Raw genomic sequence first — 20,479 nt, forward strand, 5'->3', positions numbered from 1 at the left:
CCGCGGGGTGGGGTGAGAGTTGGGGGGTGGGGGGGGGGTTGGCTGCCAGAAGAAAAGCAGAGCGAACTCACTTTGTTTCCGAAGGACAAGAAGGTTCCTGGCGCTCTCACCAGGCCTGGGAAACAGGTTCCCCAAGCGCCCCTCGGTGCCCAAGTGTATGTGGGCTGCTTGTCCCTGGCAGGGGAAGCCTGGAACGTGAAGAGGGGGACAGAGGGCGCCTTCATGTCCCCGAGGCCCTGGCCTGGCCTGCGAGTCCCAGCCTGCTCTGCTTTCTGCACAAAACGAAACCCAAACCTCCCCAAAATCTTAAGAGGGGAATTTTTAAAAAATACCCAAAAGACCTCTCCACTCCAACCCTCCCTTTCACCTTTAACAAACCAGCTGCTGAGAGAGGATTTAAATAAAAACGAAATGAGCGATAGCGAAGGACGGTATCTTTCCAAATTGTGAAAATCCCTCTTGAAAAAACATTTTCTCCTACGCCAACCCTGTGGCTGGCCGGCCTTCCGAAGCCTTTGCCTCTTCCAGAAAATCACAACAAAGCAATCTGAAATTCAGCCACGGTCCTGGGAAGGAGCATAACAGTGAGGGAACCCGCAGAGGCCCAAACTGCCCTGCTCTTGTCTTTCACCCCAAAATAAAAAATATAATAAGAAGTAAAACCTTTTAATACATCAAATATACGGAATTTTAATCTTTAAAGCGATACATTGTCTATTATCTTAGTACATGACGTAAACCTCGTCCCCTTCTCAGCGGGTGGACTTAAAAATTAAAAATAGTTAGGTGTTCCTTTTAAAGCACAAAATAAGGCAAATGAGGTTTTGGAATAGAATTGTTTTTCCTTTTTTTTTTTGTTTTCTTCCAGAATACATACAAAAAAATACCCATTCTCTTTCGATGGTATACACCTTAAAAATAATTGCAATTTGAAATCAGAGCTGACAAATTGTGACTTGTTTTGTTTCGTCTTTTTCATTTTTGTAACAAACATGCATGTAAATTTGTTTCAATCAGACATTAAATAAGAACATACGATACAATCATAGCAATTTTAAAGTAACATTAAAGAGAAGACCTCTAGTTCTGTGGCGGGTTTTTTTTTTTTTATTTATAATCTACAAGGGGTGGGAGGGTTTGTTTTTCACATTTTTACCCTCAAGTTTTAATTTTTTTCCCCTCCTCCTTTTGACCTACGGAGCTCAAACTAAATAATGCACTTTTGAACCACGGGTCCGCTTGGAGCTAACATAAATAAATACCAGTGCCCACCGATGAAGTCCTCAGATGAACACTTTCTCAATTATTTTTTCCTTCTTTTTCTATAAAAAGTCAAATGATATTTTTTTCAACTTTTATAAAGTTTGGGTGGGGAGGTGAGAGGTGGGGACAAGGGAGTTTCCCGCCGGGTCTCGCTCGCTGTTGTTGGGTAGATAGATACGGGATATACTTGTGTCCTTCGGTGGCCCGGGTCTTCCTCACACACGGGTGTCAGCGGCCTTGGCCGTGCTCCCGCCCCTCCCTCGGCTCCTCCCCTCCACCCAGCTCCTTTCCCTTGCTAACCCTCTCGGCCCCCCCTCACTGATACCCCAGCGCCGAGGCAGTGGTCAGTCTCTGTCCGTAGAGGGCATAGGGGGAATAGTAGGGTCCGGTGGCGGCGGGCACCGGCACAGGGGCGCCGGGCGTGGGGAGCGGGCTCTTGGAGTAGGGGTGGTAGCGGCTGCTGAGTCCCAGCGCGTGGTGGGGGCTGCGCAGCGCCAGTGTCCCTGGACTGCCCGGTGCGCCCGACGTGGGGATGTGCATGTGGCAAGCCATGGCTGCCGCGGCGGCGCTGGCCAGAGACGACGAGCTGGGGTAGCCCGACAGCAGTTTATCTGTCCCAGGGAAGGCCGTATGGGTCCGCAAGTGGCTCAGCAGCTCTTCGGACGTGGCGAAGCGCTTGTCGCACGGCCCGTTGGCCGACACCCAGTTACAGATGTGGGGGAGCGGATCATTGGGGAGCATGAAGCCATAAGGGTACAGGGGGTGGCCGGCCAGGGAGGGCGGTGTGGCGCCCGCAGCGGCAGCGGCGGTCAGAGAGGAGTGTACGCCGTGCAGCGGATGCGTGGGGTACACCAGCGGGTATCCGGACTTGAGCGCTGCGGCCGCAGCGGCCGGATCGTGTGCGCACGACGCGCTTGCGGCCGCCGCCCCTGCCAGGTGGCTGGCGCAGTGGTAGCTGAGGCAGTAAGGGTCCCGGCACAAACTGGCTGTCATCACAGATGGCGGCGATGCCCCGGCCAAGGGGCTCGAGCCGGCCGGCTTACTGCAGCCCAAAGAGCCCGCCGCGGCCGCTGCCAGCTGTGCCCCCACCAGGCTGCCAGGCTTGGTGGGGTCTAGCGCCACGCCGTGTGGCAGGAATTGGGGTGGGTAACCAGCGTAGGCCCCGGCCAGGCTGCCAGGGTAGGTCATGCCTGCGGGAGGCAGAGGGAACACTGTCTGGCCTGGCTTGTAGGGAGACACGGGAGCCACCAGACCGGAGCCCAGCACTGAGGAAGAGGTGGGCGCGCTGGGGCCCGAACCCGAGCTGGAGCCCGATGAGCCGCCGCAGTCTGAGCCTAGAGCCTTGCCCCCCGGACCCCCATCCGGGTGCTGGTTCACGTCCACATTAATTCCGCCGCCGCAACTAATCCGGCCGTGCGCCAGTCCCGTGGGTCCCCCTTCGGCCGAGGCGCCCCCGGCGCCCTTGCTGCTGCCGCCACCACCTGCATCAGTGTCTTTCTTGTCGTCCTTGCCCTCCGGGCCGCTCCCGGCCGAAGGCAGCATGCCTCCCGGCGAACAGGCCGAGGCGCTAGAGCTAGGGCTGCCTGTCCTGGGCGTGAATGGCTGGCAGGTGGCGCTCGGTACACGGAATCCCGACTTCTCCGCCGAAACACCCCCGCCGCCGCCCCCGCCACCGCCGCCTCCACCGCCGCCTCCCGGCTCCTTCTTATCCGAACCGGGTTTGGAGTACGGCTTGAAACTCGACTTGTCCTCCACGCCGATGTCGCTCAGTTTCAAGGGGCCCGACTTGGCGTCCTTGTCGCCCCCGGCGCCTCCGCCTGCACCACCCGCGCCGCCCCCGTTGGAGGCTACCGAAGAGAGTTTGGAGGAGGGCGAGGGGTCGGGCTTCCCTATCTGTGAACATGTTTGCGCCAGCAGCGCCAGCGGGCTCTTCTTGGCATCGAGCTGCGGAGTCAGACGGGGGAGGGAGGGTCACACAGAGAAAGAAGGGGAAACCCTTTAGAATCCTGGCTTCTAGGGTTCTCCTGCCCCTCCGCAACAGCCCACGAAGCGCATAGCAACCTCGAGGAGCGATTCTAGGCTGCACTTCCTCCACACCCACCCTCAAGGATTCTCGCCCTTGGGAAAGGCGGCAGGACCCCATTTGGCCCCTGTGCGGATCTTTCCTGCATTCTCTTAGCGCTAACTGGATTTGAAAAAAAGAAGAAAAACGTTTTGGTTTTTAGCTAATAGACCTAGATCTGTGCCTCCTCTCCGCACACACCCTTTAAAAGTAAGGGCTGGGGAGGTTGGCGCCTCAGAGGCTGTGTTCACACACGAGCTTCAGGAGAGCCAGATGACGGCCACTTTGGAACAGTATTTCAGGCCCCTGTCCGCCCACTGGGCCGAATGGGGGAAGGCTTGGCCACGGGTAAGGGCTTTAATAATACTAAAAGGAGAAACAAGTTTGGGCCGCCTTGCTTCCTAGCATTTGCACCCTTTTCCACCTCCTCGCCGCTTTCCGCCCTAGTTTTGAGGTGCGGAAACGCTATCCCCCCCCATCCCGGAGCTGAATCACTCCGACACCCCCGCCTCCACCCCCACCCCCGGATCCCAGGAGAAAGAAACCCGAAGGGGGTAGCCAGGGTGAGTGGTCCCACCTTGACCCTGGGAGAGGGTCCTTACCTCAATGGGGCTGACAGGCGTGGAAGGCAGGGGCTGCAGGTATTCGGGATGCAAAATGTGACCAGTCCGTGCCGTCAGCATCTTCAGCACCTTGATGGGCAGGCGGTTGGCCTGGCGCAGGGGGTCAGAGGGGGGCACGGCGTGCACAAAAGGCTTGGTGCTGCCGGCCGGGGACGAGCCTGGGCCGGGGCCGGAGCTATTTCCAGAGATCGCGCTGGTCCAGGCAGGGTCCGCACTGCCGCCTCCGCCGCCGCTGTGCTTACTGCTTCTTAGGGCAGAAAGCGAGGGCGCTGTGCTCATGACCCACCCGCGCGCATGGGAGCAGCGGGGGGAGGGCTCCGGGAGGCGCGGGGCGGGCTCGGGGCTGCGCGCTCGCCGGGGGAGCAGGATCAGCAGGAGGAGGAGCTGGCGCGGCGGCCACGGACGCCCAACGCGCCTTCTCAGCGCCTGGAGCCAGAAGCGAATAATCCTGGATGGCCCGCAGCAGAGCCGTGGCAGGGCTGGAGGAGCCGGGTGGACTGCGAGAGTGCCGGGCCGCTAGCGGTGTCCGCCTCGGGCTGCGTCCCTGCGCTGCGCTCTCGCCGCCCGGAGCCGGCGCTGCGCTCTACGATGTGAGCCGCTGCCTGTCCAGCCGGGGCTCTGGCGAGGAAACTCACTTCAAAAGCAGCTGCACCGAGGGGGAGATTAAAGCCTTTGCCGCCTTCCAATCAAATGGGAGCCCGAGGTGATTGGAGGGTCAAGGGGATGTGACGCGTCCCGCGCCGCCGCCGCCGCCGTCGCCGCCGCCTCCAGGACTCTCAGAGCTGGTTTTAATGGGCAAGCTCCCTCTTCGCCGCGCCCCCCCGCCCCCCCCGTGCGTCCCCTCCCTGGATTTCGCTCAGAGGACGAGATGGACATTTATTCTGTGTTTGCCATCCACCGCCTCCCTCTTTTTCCCTCCTTGTCGTTCTTCCTTTTCCCAGCTCGAAAATAAACTGAAACCTTCTTTGGAGGGGGTGGGGGTGTGTGCGTGTTCCGAAAAGACTGCAAGGGTTTCTCGAAGGACTCGCGGGAGTGTGGATACCAGACAGTCAACTCTAAGGTGGTAGTGGTGTTGATGGTGGTGGGGAGGGGACAGGGGAAGCTGCAACCTAATGTTCTTCTCAGTAATTGAGATTTGTCCGGCGCGCTCGGCCAGCACGATAAGGAAAGGTGTGGAGCGGGTGCTGGAGGAAGGCCGCCCTCCCGCTTTGATTTCCTGAGATTCCGCGGCGGAGAAACAAGAAACCAGAAGGGCAGCGGAGGCGGTGGCAGCTCATCCCGGCGACGTGCGCCGGGCTCTCCGCCCTTCCTGGCCACGTGACACCCGGGGACAAGCAGATTGGGGCTGGAGCGGGGGTCACATGTTTCCTCTGTTTTACACTCAGTCCCCCCCCATTCTTACTCTCTCCTGCCACCCTCTCTTTTCCTCCCCCCTCCCGTTCTTTGGGCATCTCCACCCCTCCATCAATTGTCAATGTGCCTCGACCGCAATCAATCAGTTATTTGTCAGCTCTTGTCAATCCACCCGTGATTTATGTCAGCTTTTGTTGCTGATTACAAGGCGGGTGCGACTTGAAGGGAAAAAAGAGAGAGGGAGAGAGAGAGACACAGAGGAAGGAAGAGACCGAGAGGGAACCGGAGGAGGGGGAAAGAGGAACGGCCCCCGGAGATGGTGGTGATGGTGGGGGGGGGGACCGCCAAGAAAAAGAATGAAAGAGGGGGAAAGAGGCGCTCAGTGTCAGGAAAGTGAATAGCGTGAGTAAAGTGTGCAGGTACGCCCAGGACGCTGGAAGGGGCGCGCAGGCCTGGGGTGTGCGCCTCCTTTCTTGGTGTTGGAGAGACAGATACATCCTCCACCTCTGGGGACTTCGGTCGGTTGGGGCCTCAGAGTTCGGGCGGCTCAAGGTACCCGATACCGGCGGTGGGGACGTCTAACACGGGAGATTTCCCACGTCCCCTGGATAATCCCCCGGGAGCATGTCGCGTACGGATGTCAGGCTGCCATCCCGCCGCGGACATCACTTTTCATAGTGCCCCGACCCCATACTCGGAGACTTCTTTCCCAGGCCACACCACCAACGTAACCTGAGTACTGGAGGCTAATGGTGGGACAACCCCCCTTGGTTCTTTGGCCCCCTCGGATCGTAGCTAGGGCTAAAAGGCTGAAGAGAAGAGGCCTGATCGTGGTGTGCGGGGGAAACACGTCTCAGGCTCACAGTTCCCCTCTCCTTAGTCTTCCACTACTACCTTCCCAGCGCCATCCCACAGCCTTGGGAGCCTGGGTTACTCGGAGCTCCCCGCTCGAATTTAATGGGACGCCACGCCGGGACTGACCTGTGCTGGGAGAGCGGAGGGAAGGAGAGAGAGAGAGGGAGGGGCGGCTGCCCTTGGGAATGCGGGTTCTTCAGGGAAACGGAGCGGCACCGCCGCGTTCCCCTCGATTTGCACCGTCACTCGGGCTGTTTGGAAAGAAGAGGGGAGGCGCTGTGCGTGCCGCCGTGTACCTGGGTCTGGGTGCACAGTGTGAATCTGTGCTTGCACCGCTGTGTGAGTTCTCAGGGCTTTGGCAGCGTCCGGAGCGAGTTCGAGGGTCACCTCTAGAAACTCGTAGAAACTAGCGGAGGATACACCCCTTCCTCGGAAGGACTTGGAAGACTGAATCTCCCCTCCCCCCCTTTCCGCCTGGCTCTTCTTTTGTTGTCAAGTCCTTTTGATAAATGGTGGGGCTGGGAGCCCAGAGCCCGTCTGTGCTCGCTTGGGGGTGGGGGGCACAGCCTGAAGACCGGGTTCCGACAGGCGCGCGCGCCCGGAGCTCAACAGGGTCAGGCGCGGGAGTCTGGCCTCCGCGTGCTCGCCCTTTCCGGGCTTTCCACCTAACTCCTCTTCTCCCTTCTGTCTCTGTCCGCAAGGGTATGGAGAACTTTTGGGAGTGAGTTTTAGAATTTTCTCGTAGGTGTTCTTTTTCTGAATTTTAATTTTACTTCTTGATTCTTTAAGTTGGTAAACTTTATGAGATGGTAACTTGACAAAAGAGAATTTGGAGAGAAGAGCGTGAACTGGTGTGTGTTTGGGGCCAGTGTTTCTGAGTGTGTGTGAAAGAACGCAACTGCATTCAAGAGGGTTTTATAGTGTCTCTGTGCGACAACTGAAGGTAAGTCACACGGGAGATTTTGAGGTCGTATTATCTTTCCAGGGCGAGTCCCAGATGTCAATTTCCGAGGGTGACAATCCTAAATTGTCTCTACCGAGCAGCGTTTCTGAAGCCGCTCTTATCCTGCGGGTGTTAGTGTCTGTCTGTGTCACCGAATGCATGGCTATCTAGGTGTCAACTCGGGCCAACCTGCAATGCTCTCAGCGTTGTGAGCCCGGCCTTGGGCAAGTGTTTCCCCCAGAGGCCTGGCCACTGAATGCAGGGGCTGTGGACAGAGCTCGGGGCGGGGAAGGGGCTAGGATCACAGACCTGGGAGTCCTTCTCAATCCTCTGGTCCAGTCTCCAGACGCAGTTTCTTCCTTCTAATTCCAGCAGCTCAGAGGAGGCCGCCCCAGCGCTCAAAGCCTGGTGGAGCCTAGGAATGTCTCCTGCGCCCCTAGGAATGGTCATACACACTCGTGGGGCTGTGCCGCGCTTGTGGTCGCGGGTCGTGGGCCGCCCGCGTTAGCTCTGCTCAAAATCCAACTCGGAAGGTCCGAGCGCACGGGGGCGCCTGGGGACCTGAGCACCCTGGGCTTTTGGGAGGCGCCAGAGTCCGAGCCTGCGCACCTCATGCAGGAGGCCGAATCCCCAAAGGCAGAGCAGGCCGCGGAGGTGGGGGGTTATTAATTACTCTGCGCTAACCTTAATGCCTCCAACCCCCAGCGGTTGTTGGCGTGGATGTCCTGGGGATTTTATTTGCACACAATGGAAATGATTTGTTTTCTCTAAAAAAGGGAGTGGGCATGGCAGATATTTGAGGGGGGGAAGGAGAAGGAAGGGGAGAAAACAGAGGAAAAAAGTTTGAAAATGCCTTGAACTATTCACTGTCGAGATGGCTAATCAGTATTGAGGCCGGAGGGCAGGCGGGCCGCCTTTCACCGCCGCTTCCCTTTCATCTCGGGCTCGGCGGAGGCGCTCAATTAAAAGCCTATCAGTTTGTAAGTAAATCAACGCCTATCAGAGTTGTCACATCAAACAAAACGATTATTATTGCAGCCCGCCTCCCCTATTAATCTCCCTCGAAGATAATCCGCCTGACAGGTCAGGCCCGGCGAGCTGGAAAGCCTGGCCCAGAACGACCAAACAGTCCCGGACTGGCGCACGCCCCCAGGGACCTCCCCACCCTTGTCCTGTTCCGCCTTGTTGTCCCCGGGGTGGGGCCAGAGAAAGAGATCACAGAGGTCGCTGAACCCAGGACTACCCTACTTAACGGTGATGGGGCCCAGATTCGCCCGGCCGGGACTATCCCATGAGGGCCTTGCCGCTATTGATGACTTGTGAGGCGCCCGACTTGGGAGGGCCTCGAGGCCTGGCATGGTCTCCGGGCCTCGCCATGGCCTGCGTTCTTCTAGGCTCTCTTCCCTTGGTTCTCCATTTCTTTTCTTTCTCTCCCACCCTCTTTTTCTTTTTTTGTTTCCACTTCAGCTTCTTTCTGGACTCTGTAACGCCCCCCCCCCCCGTTTCCTCTTCCTTTCCCCTTTTCTTATGTGTCAGGGAATATTTCCTATTATCTCTCCCTCTTCTTGGTGTACCAAATGAACCACTTCATTCGCAGTCACACTGTCTAGACCAGGGCATTCTCAGGGCCGGGGTTATTTCTCCCCGTGGCAGGGTAGCCTCAGGTATGTGTGCAAGTCCCAGGATTTCATGACAAAGTTTATCCTAATTTCTTCTTTAAGCAGGGGCTCTTAGAAGCTCAGCCTGTTTAAAAGGTTGAGCACCTTGGTGGGGGTGGGGGACAACCAGGCAGTTAGATGGGTGGACCGTTTGCAAGCGCCCTGTTCTGGAATTAGTATTTGGTCTTGGAATTTCACAGTTCCAATGTTGCTGACCTCACCAGTAGGGTTGCCTAGGCTTTGCAAATATATGGAGAGACCCAAGGAGCATTGGGGTTTCAACATTTAGAGTAGGTGAAGGGGTGCCTTATATTTCATAAGTAAATGCTTCTAGAGAACTGCTTCCACGGTCTCAAATTGGGGCCCCTAGGGCCGAGTGGGGTTTGGCTCTGGATTCAAGCAACAATCATGACCTTCGTCCCGGTGGCCTCTGGCTTGGTGCTTTGGGACGCCTTGGAATCAAGGGAAAACCGCTCTTTTCTGCGCTCCTTTCTCCAAAGCCATAGACCCACTGCCAGAGGTGGTAGAGCCAGGATTGGGGGTTGGCTGAAGTGCCTGAGGGAGAAGGGCTGCTCGTGGCACCCCAGGCCCTGATACCTGAAATGTCAGTTCCAGCGCTCCTCGAAGGCTAACTCATCCTTCCTGCATCTAGAGCACCCCTAAGGGCTGGCTGCAGTGATGACCTTTCAGGCCGAGCCTCGAGCTTCCTCCCCAGTCACTCCCCGGTTCGAGGCCACCCATATCGAATAGAGCCCACCTCAGCCTGCTTGCGAACTAGGCTGTGGAACTGGTGACCTCCACACAGGGCTCCCCAAATCTCATCTATTTGTCCTCACGCTCCGATCTTGTAGGAATATTTATTTCCAAAACCAGCTCAGTTACCTGCCTCCCTGCTTCTCTTAAATATATTTATTTCACCTCTGCCACGCTGCAAATATTTAAAGAGCCATAGATACCGACTCCTCAAATCTGGCTATAGGAAATAAGCACTGTATTTTTTTTTCTTTTTGCATATAAATTCTATCTCAGGCCCAGATGACTCCCAAGCAGGGGCTTTAAAAAGACACTTGCACTAGAAATTTTCGAACTTAATTATATGCTCATACACCTAGAACTTAAGAATATTTTATATCCTTCTATAAATCTAAACATTCAGATGTGTATGTTACATGCTCTTGAAGCCAGAGCGATCAGTGGTGTTCATACCGGACATAGAGCTGTTTGTATATTTTTATCTCCCTGCACTTACATGTGAATCTCGATCTAATAAATTCAACTTTGTCATTTTTAGAATCGGCGGGATTTCTCTGGCTGTCGTTTGCGCTGCATTTATCCGAATAAATTCAGCTCACAGGCATCCAACAGGAAAAGGCTCCTGGCTGGCGTGTACCCGAAAGCCTCGGCCCAGCCGAGGCTGAAGGTGGATGCTGGTGCTAGGGATGGCGGCCAGTCCAGCCTCCGGGGTATGCTGGGCAAGAGGTGCCCCCAGGTTGAGCGGCCTCTCGCTGCCCAGCTGTGCTTGGCCGCCCCCACTTCTGTTCATACTTCGGGGATCTGCCCTGCCGAGTCCGCCCGCGGCGAAAACTGAAAGCAAATTTTGCCGCAGATGCAGCCCGAACTTTCTTCGATGCAAGTTTGCAACAGAGATTCGGTGGCGGCTGGGGAGGACAGTGGGCTACAGAGAGTGGGCTATTAGCGAGGGCGAAGAAGGCACCGGGCGGTCCATCCTGGCCAGAAGCGAATCGCTAGGGAAAGTAGTCCCCTTTCCTTTTTTCTCCGCAACTCTTCGGTCCCTGATATTAATCAGTTTCCAAGCTGCCGCGGACGCCCAACCAGGGTTTGTACAATCGCCCTAGGGGGTGAGAGTGTGGAAGTGCCTTGTAAAAGTTGTGGAAAGCTTGGCTCTGAAGCGTCCGCTCCGGCGGGGCTCAAGAGAGTTTGGGACTAGCTAGCCTTCCCTGGGGACGAATAGGTAGAAATCAGTCTGAGCAGACCCCTGCACAGTTCTCTGCCCTCACCTCCAACCAGAGATTAATCTCCTGCGGCCTGAGCCAAAAACTTCCTAGTTCTGCGCGCTGTCCGCGGACAAGGTCCAGACACAGAGGCGGCCCTCAAAGCCACTCCTGGGCCGGCTCGGCTCCAGCATCGAGAAAGGCTTGGGTGGAGGTGGGAAGATGAGTGTGGTTCCCACTCCCACTTGGCTGCTCAGGTCCTCATGGTAGATCCCCAACTCTTGGCAGGGGCACTCCCCCCCCGGGAAGTACGGATTTGGGGGCGCCAAGCGCGCGCGCGTACTCACGCGGGGGCGACCGCCTGTCTCTCTGCGGGGCCTGTCGCCGGGCCGGCCGCGGCGGGTGAGTGATGAGGGCAGAGAAGGGCGCCCATAAATCGCGGGTGTCAGGGCGAAAAACTCTCTTTATTGTCTGCGTGATGGATGGGCCTGGGGACGAGACACCAAATACTTCGTATCGCCTTTAAATGGGAACACATTTTCCGCGGCCATAATTCATGTTTTTTAAATAGAAAGTTTGAAATGTTGCCTATATTTCACCGGCCCTGACATATTTATGAATCGCTCCCTGCATGCAAATATCATTATTTAAAGCACTGGGGAGAGCGCGGAGGAGGGGAGGAGGCGCGGCCCCTGGGGCGTGGGGGTGGTGAACCAGGGAAATGTAGGTGGAGGGGCCATCTCCCTAAAGGAGAGATGATGAGGCTCGGGGCAAAGTTATGTCTGGGATCCCAGAGCGCCCTGCAGCTTCCGTCCCTCTGCCGGACCACGCTCGGGCGCCTGGGGAAGTTTGCGCGGTTTGGGGCAAGAGGACAAACCCCAGCTCCTGCCCAGAGACCAGGAGATATTTTGCGTCTCTCTCCAAGGCCGGAATCCAAGCTGAAGCCACCTTTTCCAAGAAGGAAGTTCAAAAAAAAAAAAAAACAAAAAACAAAAACAAATGAAAAGAATTTAACAAACGCAAATAATAACAACCCAACGTGTTTCGTGTTCTTTGCTTCTGCACTGATTTTTATTGATTTTCACTCTGCCAACCTGGGATTGTGAGCACCCGGGCAGGGCAACTGTCAGAACCCAGTCACCGCGCCAGGTGGTTGGGGGACAATCCTCGGGTATGACGGCCCCAATCTACCCCCACCCAAACAGGTCACCATTTCCCAGGCACAACGGAGACTGCGCAAGACGCGGGGACACAAATGACCGGTCCCCCAAGCTCGAGGGCTTCATTCCCGCCCCTTCTTTCTCCACGGTGCACTGCCGCACTCCCAGGGTCCGTATCCGCCCTCCGCGATCCCCTACGGTCAATACAGTCGCTTTGGGAAAAAGCCCGGCACGTGCCATCGCCTCACGGTCAGTCTTGCCCCGGAGGCGCCCACACCTGCGCCCTACTTGCCGAGACTTTACCTGTGCAGTCCCCAGTGGCGCCTGCGGCCGCGCGGATAACAGAGAAAGGGTACGGAGGGCGGAGGAGTGGGACAGAGATCACCGCCCGAGATCAGCCAGATGCGCGGACCCTGGGACATCTCTCTGGACCCTCTGGGCTGGGGCTGGGGCTGGGGCCCAGCCAGCTCCGGGAGCCGAACAGCGCCGGAGAGATCCGGCCCCGGGAGGGGCAAGGGGAGCCGGGCTCCCGAACAAGAGGCGGGCCCAGCGGCACTTCCGCTGGGGGTGGGACTGCGGGCTGTCGCCAGGCCCCGCCCCCCCGCCGCGCCGGCCCGCCCCCTGCCCGCCAGGCTCCGCCCCTGCCGCCCAGGCAATGGGATCTTGAGCCTGAGCCCCAGCCCGAGGCCATATTCGCAATCCGGGTTTTGCTGGAGAGCAATGGGTAGCTCCTTTTTCCCCCGTCTGGGGCTTCTTTCTTTTTAAACCATAAGAACTGAAGAACCTACAGACTAGCAACCCAAGCCCAAACTCGCACGCAAAATTTGTTCAAACTTTGATCATTTGATGATCGTGAGACCTGCCTGGCTCAGGGGCTGTAACCCTAAATCTGGGACTCCACCAAATGTCTCTCCGGACAGACAATACAATCGGTGTCTACAGGAGGAACAAACCCTAAAGCCGACACTTTTGAATTATTCGTTTGGTGTCAGGTGCTAAAATTTGTCTGAAATTTGTATGAATTACGCCCGCAGAACAAGATTCTGAGGCAGGTACCACGAATGTCCTATTTTATAAAGAAATGGAGGCCCAGAGAGAAGAAATTGGCCTTGCCTTAGCCACATACCATCCATATCATCACCCCTTCTTTCCTTCAGATTCCCAGCATCCCAACCCACAAGTCTGGGGAGGATCGGCCTGTTAACTACACCCCTCCTTGCTGCTGAGGTCAGTGCTAAGAGGGTAGGGGAAGAAAAGTGCCAAGAAGGCGAGGTGTTTAAATGGAATGGACTCAACTCAGCCCCTGGCCATCTCCCAGCCTACTAGGAAAAGCAGACTATTGAGCAGCAGGCTGCTCCCAACCAAAGCCAGAGCACTGTTTCTTAAAAAAGCAAACCAGACCCTGTTTCTCTTCTGCTCAAATGTGTCTGGATCCCCACTGTTCTTAGGATCCAGGTGAGCCTGCACCCTGTGACTGGCAGGTCTTGGCTTGCCTATCTGCCTTTGTCTCCTACTCCCCCCACACCCTGAGCTTTCTGCTATCAGTGGATTCTTTTTGGTTGCTCAAATGTGCCTGGGTACTTCCACCTCAAAGGCTTTGTTAATGCATTTTTTCTTCTACCAGGAATGACCTTCTGTCCTCTTCTCCTGACTCACAGCTCCTCATCTTTGGGTCTTAGCTTCCAAGCCCCTCCTTGCCCCCTCCCACCTCCTGTAACCCTCTGCCATAATATTATTTCCTAATGAAAGCCTGTTCTCTTCACTGGATGGTAAACTCCAAGGGGGCAAGGAGGGACTGAAGGTGTTCCTTCCAAGGAATGAAGAACCTTCATATAATCAACTCTGCTGAATGGATGGATGACCACATACGGGGTTCACTGCACTTTGGGGGGCAACCAATAAGTATTCTCTGTGGTGTCACATCCCAAGATGTTTTCAATTTAAAAAGGGAGATACCATAAATCTCATGAAAAAAATAATGGTTATTTTGAATCTCTGTATCATAAATATCAAATGAATGGATGCTGGAGGAAGCTGAAGAAGAGAAATATCTATGGTTTCAGAGTCACTGAATCAGGCTTTCAAAGTGCAAGATGTACTCATTGACAGTTTCATAGAAAAACATATGTCTTTCCATTACTACTCCTTCCAACATGCAGACAAGTATACCTAAGGCTCTGGCCTGTGTTCCCTTTCCTCTGCCTCTCTTCACATGTTGTTGACATCACAGTTCAGTTCTTATTAGCTTCTGACTGAGCAGCTGCTGCAAGAGCCTTCTAATTGTTCTGCCCACCCTTCACCTCTCTTTCCTCCAATCCATTTCAGATACCTGCTTAATCTTCTTGACCACATTGTTCCCTTCCACTGTCCTTAAGTAATACCTGACTTTTCAAAATCTAGTTCCAAACTACTTTTAGAGAGCTTTAAGTTATAGTCCCCAAATTATAAAAGATACATATGTTTACCTTGATCAGGAAAAATTTCAAAGATATACAAAGAAGACTGTTAAGGATTTCCCCTGCTTCCTTTCCATTTCCTATCCAGTCTTCTGTGTTTCAGGCTTGGAGTATAATTTCCATCTTTTTACTTTTATTTGTTTGTTTATTTATTTATTTATTGGTGCTGAGAATCAAACCCAGGGCCTTACACATTCTAAGCAAATGCTCTACCACTGAGCCATATTCCCAGACATTGATTTTTTTTTTTTTTTTTTGGAGACAGTCTCACTATGTAGTCTAGACTAGCCTGGAACTTGAAATTCTCCTGCCTGAGCCTCCCAAGTGCCCAGATCACAGACATGTATCACCATGCCCAGCCACTTCTATTCTTTTTGCCATGCTCACCATCTCATATAAACTACGTCCATATCTATGGAGTTTTTACATTATTACTTGTTTACACAAAAGAAGGTATGAGAGGTCTCTGCAACTTGCTCCTTCTTTCTTGATAATAAATAAGTTACTGATAAAGAGCCAGTTTACTTGGTTTTTAGCTGCATAATATTGCACAGAATGTTTATGCTATGCTTATTCAACCATTCCTCTATTAATGAGCATATGGGTTATTGTCCGGTTTTTTCACTAATACAATTTCTTGTGCCTATATCCTTGCAATCAGTAGTTTTATTTCTATAGGCTAGATACCAGAAGTACAGCAGCCCACACATCAGAAAAATTGAATTTGTTTTCCCCATGTGCCCTGTGTTTTCCTACTCCCGTTTCCTCTTCTGAAAAACCCTTGTCTCCTATCTTGTCCAACTTCCAATCCTACAGTGACCAAATCTGATACTAGAATTTGGATATGCTGTTCAATATCTATCTCCTTCTTTCTTCCTTACCTTGACATTGTACTACTGTCCCAGGTCCAGGAAGTAGATCCAGATTGGTGTAGGCTATTCACAACAATCCGGTTTTCTTCTTTCCTAACCATCCTTTGCAACCCACTTTTCATAAATGAAGAACAGGTAGAAATAACAGAGTGGCAAAGCAGGAGGGGAACATTGGGGAACACTCCTGTTTTCATCATCAAAGGGATTGACAAGCCTGGCTCCAGTGGCTCATGCCTGTAATCTTAGCTACTCAGGAGACAGAGATCAGGAGGATCGCAGTTTGAAGCCAGCCCCAGACAAATAGTTTTCAAGACCCTATCTTGAAAAAAACACACCACAAAAAAGGGCTGTCGCGGTGGCTCAAAGCGGTAAGAGCACCTGCTGAGCAAACTTGGGGACCTGAGTTCAAAACCCAGTACCACCAAACAACAAAAACAAACCCAAAGGGATTGACAAAGATGGCTTGAGCCTTCCTTATCCCCTCTTTCTTCCTTTTTCCATGAATTTGGATCTAATTTCTAGAAATATGGTAGCCAATTTATGACCATGAAGAAAAGTCCAAGAGAACAACAGAGACTTAATCCTGGTGGCATTAAGACACAGAGCCATCATCAGCAATGGGGATTGTTATGTTTTTCAGGCAAACGTAACCTTAACCCACCCATTTACCAACATTAGCATTTCTGAATAACCAAGTTACTGGGAGTCAAGTGTGTAGCACCTTTAACCTTCGACGCTACAATAAACTATTATACAGTCGACTTCTAGGGCTTTTATTTTCTTCCTCTTTTGGCTCCATAGCATCTGAATCCTCTTCCTCCTTGCTGGAAAGCAAGGCCTGCTTCCACCTATGGAAGCCAAAAGGGGCTACATCCTCCTCCCCTGCCTTGGCAGGGGAGGCTCCACCAGTGAGATGCTTCACCTGGGCCTCTGACTTTCAAGGGGTGAGTAGGGGTGGGGGATAGTTTGGAAATCCTTCTCAGGGGCAGCATTGAGCCTAAACAAAGACATTGGCTGTCTAAGGGAGGAAGAGAGGAGAGGACAGTTACTGCCACATCAGTGTTCTTGGTGTCATCTCCACTTACCAGCCACTGTTAGTCTCTGTCTGTTTCCCAAGTGTGGATCTCCAGTCTTCCCTTAGATTCTCTGAGCTTCCTGATATCCTTCTGGTAGATTCCTTTTCTGCTTTAAATTGGACAGAAGTAGTTTCTGTCACTTGCAACCAACAATATCAATTGATTTGTCATAGTCTGGTTCATTGAGTGGCTTTTAAACAGGCCCGATGGTGATTACTTCTAAGTTGTGCCCATGGGTTCCTATAATGGATACGAGTGTGGAATTCCAATATCAAATAGCTTGGCTGAGTGCCACCAATACAGCCACATAATGACTGCAAGTGAAGAACTTAATTTCAGCACAGAGAATCAGTCATGGCAGAACCAAGTGAGAGACTCATCCTAAATAGTTTAATCGAATACTCACTGAGTCCTGGATACTATTGTAGGTGACTTCACAATATGTTCAACTTATTCACCTCTTACCAAAGCCCAGTGAGGAAAGAATTATCCTCATCTGCTTTGAGAATGGACAGAATGTCTGCCCCTTACTTGTAGCTCCTCAATCTGAATAGCACCCAGTATGTCTGATCAAGGTTTCTAAGGCATCAAAGGACAATGTCAAGATTGACCGACCATTTTAGGTGACAATCAACTCTGATTCTTCCCAGCAGAGTTTAAGAGCTTAAGTGCCTGGTACCTTGGGGTGGCGCTCATAAAACGTTTGTGAAGCGTAATCACTGGCATGGGAACAGCTCTAGGATACAGTTCCTTGGGAAGGTCATGGTGGCCTGAAGCATTTGAGATCTTGTGTGAGCCTGGTGGTAGCATCAGGGAGGGGTAGAAGGCTTCTTTCCACATTGCACTGCACTTTCTCCAACCTTAGCCTTAGCCAAGATGCTTCTTGTCTCTAGCCTCAGTTCTTTTCCTTTTCTCTTCTTTCTCTGTCTCTATCGCTACTTCTTCCTTTCTTTTCCCCTCCCTTTTCCAAAGCATTGATTAAGGACACAAATGATGTCATCTTACTTTTATTCCCCATGATGTTCTATCATAACCATCAACAGTATTCAGTAAATATCAGTTACATGAAGACATTTTCAAGGATTTTCTCTTTCTCAGCCCTCCCCTTTGCTGCTGAACATTCTGTCCATCAGAGATTCCTTCTACCACACGGTTCTTTGGCCATGTTCACCAAGTTTCATTTGAAGATCCAAAGACCTGGCCATGTTCTCAATCTCCCTACCTACTTCTTCAGAAAAAAAGGGGTCCTTTATTGCCCACTGGTGGGGCACCAGTCTCTGCAGCAAGGGGTGAGAAGTGGCACATGCGTCATGAGGAGCTGACTGATGTGGGAAGGGCAGGTCTGCCAGGCTTGAGGGGGTAGAGTTTGGAAGGGGGGGTCTTGTGAGAAGGAGCTCTGTCATAGCACAAGCATCATCTCCTTGCTCCTTCCCCCTTAATGACAACTGGCCCCTAGGTAGTGTCAACTGTCACCCTTTGAAATAAGTGTTATAAACATTTATGAATGAGTGAATGAATGAATGAGCTATTGCCCATAAGACCCAGTGTGAAAGGAATTAGTAAGCATGCTAAAATGAGGCCAGCAGTCATGGGGACCAAATGTAGATTAGCCCAAAATGTCACAAAGATTAAAAAAAATTTAAGGGAAAAAGGCTTCTAAGAAGGATGACATTGTTCTATCTTTCCCAGCATGGTTCTGCCCCAGCCTCTGTCCTCTTCATTTCCTTCTAAAATCATCCTAAGGTGAGATGTCTCCTCCCAACTCCACTTTCACAAACACTGCTTTGGTTGGACCCCACATTACCTCAGGGATAACTCCTTTTCTACCCCAAACATTTCCCAATGCCCCCTCCTCTCTTTAATCTTCTTACCACTAGTGCTTGCTTTCTACTGTCCCCCAAGACCACCCAATCTGGTTTTAAAGAACCAACACACTCACCTCAATCCTATCTTTGCTCATGGGGCTCCCTCCTGTACCATCCCCTTTAGGGTTCAGTGTATATCATGTTACAGCATGGTGCTTTAGCCAGTGGCGAGCTCTGGGGTCCAATTCTTGTTTCCAAAGAGCTGCTCCATTTACTAGGTGTGCGACCTGGAGCAAGGATCTTAACCTCTCTGAAGTTTCCATTTCCTTCTCTGTAAAATGCATGTAATAATGGTGCCTACCCCATATGGCTTGTGGGGAAATGAGATAAGACAGTGTGTGTGCCTGGCACATAGACAGTGTTCACAGTAAGATTCTTGGACATCAGCAAACTCTGAGGAGCTGAGTCTGTGTAGTGTACCTGCGCAGCTGTGGCCACTCTAGGGTTTTGAATCTTGACTCTCATTCTTCCTGGCTGCTTTGAATAGCCTCAGCTGCTCCAAAACATGATAAAAAATGAGATACATAGTGCTACCAGTGGAAGGTGACACACAAGAGACTATATGGTAGGATTGAATGAGGAAGGATGGAGGAGAGCAGTATAGGAGAAGAAGATGAAAATGATTGACTGCTCAATGGGCAGTATGGCCAAGGGAAACATGGCTTCACCTTGGCAATGAAAACCTTGGCGACACTGACCAATGAGAATTCAGGCAGGTGGTGAGTGTTTTTCAAAACTAGAAACCCAAGAAAGAAAGTGTTTCAGGAATCTGTGCTTCTTTAGCTCCTTAAATCTGTGGGTTAGAAAGAGAAAAGCTACATGAATCCTGTGAACAACTGGGTCAGTATGGTTCTTGTTGGGCTTTTTATGTGACTGGTGCCCTGGAAGGATGGATGTTCTATAGACCGGTAAACCGCTCTCACCGAGAGAGCAGAACCTTGCTGATTGTGATCAGGAGTGCCATGGTGACCCACTGGAATTTGCCTTTGAATATATTAGGGACAATGGAGGCCTGGACTCAGAGGGATCCTATCCCTGTGAGTATTTTGTGGCTAATTTTGGGGACAGCCCTCAGTGAAAGAAGGCCTTTATGAAGGTAGTGGCAAATGTGGGTCTGATCACTGTCATCCTTCTATTTCTATGGATCAGGCATTTACTGCGGTCTGGAGTGCAGCAGCCAGGACCCGATCATGGTGTGCTGGTGGCTGCCTATGGTTTAGAAGGAACAGATTCAAATAACAATAAATTGTAGCTTGTGAAGAAGAGCTGGGGTTCTGAGTATGGTTCAAACATCTATGTCAAAGTGCTCAAGGACAAGAGCATCCACTGTGAAATTGCCACCTCAGCCAGCTACCCCACCATGTGGGCTGTGGATGGTGGTAATAGATGACTTGAAAACAGCGTGTCCAGAGGGATTTTACCTTAAAACTGACCAAACCCTTATTACGTAAGGCAAAGCACTCCAGTCACTGAGGATCCAAGTTGTGATTTGAATTCTGTGACACTTTTATAAGAGTTGATGTCACTACTTCTTTAACTTCTGTTATAAACAGCTTTATGATATTGAAGACTCATTGCGTAATTCTAAGACTTGACTTTTCATTGTATAAAAGGATGTATAAAGCTTTCTTACTTTTAAAATAGATTTTAATTCATTATTCAGAAAAAAAAGAAAATGCTCATAGTGGTTATTGTTATTATTATTTCTTCCTGTGTTCTTGCTTACCTCTGAACCTCTTGGAGTGCTGTCTATGCCACTCATTTGGCACTTAATTTTCTACCAGTTGATGATATCTTTTATTCATTATTTAAATTCATATTAATTTTGTGTTTGTATATGTATGTGTTCAACGTTCCAATTAGATCTTAAGCTCCTCCAGGCCTGAATCAGATGCTTTCTTTATGTTCTCCACATAGACTAGCAGTGGGGTTAGTGAAAAAAGCAGGCACTAACTAATGAGCACTTATTAAAATAAGTAATAAAATGTTCACCACCTGCATAGTCCTTTACAACCAGACCTTCCTTAAACCTCACAACAATCCTTTAAGGCATAAATGGCTATGCCCATTTTACAGATGAAGAAACTGAGAGGAAATCATTTGCTCAAGTTCCAAAGGTCAGGGCTCTTTACAGCCTCACTCACAACCTTCTTCTGGCTTTCGGGAATTCTCACAGTGACTCTTGTTCTCCAACGCCCACAGTTGCCTTCTTTGCTGGGCCAGTTCAGCATCCCTGCCAGCTCTAACATTCTTTCTATGTGGGGAGAGATGACATTAAGTTTAAAAAGCCAGTTATGAAAGAGTGGGGACTTGCACACACTCACACTACCTGTCACCTACA

At 51.8% G+C, this 20,479-nt stretch overlaps 1 protein-coding gene, 1 long non-coding RNA gene and 1 pseudogene across 2 annotated transcripts; 2 read left to right on the plus strand and 1 right to left on the minus strand.

Moving 5' to 3' along the window:
- Window positions 1-835: 835 nt before the first annotated feature.
- Znf503 (zinc finger protein 503) lies at window positions 836-4,804 on the minus strand. The gene is made up of 2 exons (XM_020168974.2): window positions 3,928-4,804; window positions 836-3,207 (listed from the first exon to the last, which is right to left on the minus strand). Exons 1-2 carry the CDS (start codon window positions 4,225-4,227, stop codon window positions 1,579-1,581), a joined length of 1,929 nt encoding a protein of 642 aa, XP_020024563.1. The 5' UTR covers window positions 4,228-4,804; the 3' UTR covers window positions 836-1,578.
- Window positions 4,679-12,164, plus strand: LOC141424820 (uncharacterized). The gene is made up of 2 exons (XR_012449753.1): window positions 4,679-7,099; window positions 10,049-12,164. It is a non-coding gene; the product is annotated as an uncharacterized lncRNA (long non-coding RNA).
- A 4,341-nt stretch (window positions 12,165-16,505) lies between these two features.
- Window positions 16,506-19,528, plus strand: LOC141424865 (procathepsin L-like; annotated as a pseudogene).
- The last annotated feature ends 951 nt before the right edge of the window (window positions 19,529-20,479 follow it).

This window comes from Castor canadensis, chromosome 7 (assembly GCF_047511655.1).
Source record: "Castor canadensis chromosome 7, mCasCan1.hap1v2, whole genome shotgun sequence".
NCBI classification, from domain to species: domain Eukaryota; kingdom Metazoa; phylum Chordata; class Mammalia; order Rodentia; family Castoridae; genus Castor; species Castor canadensis.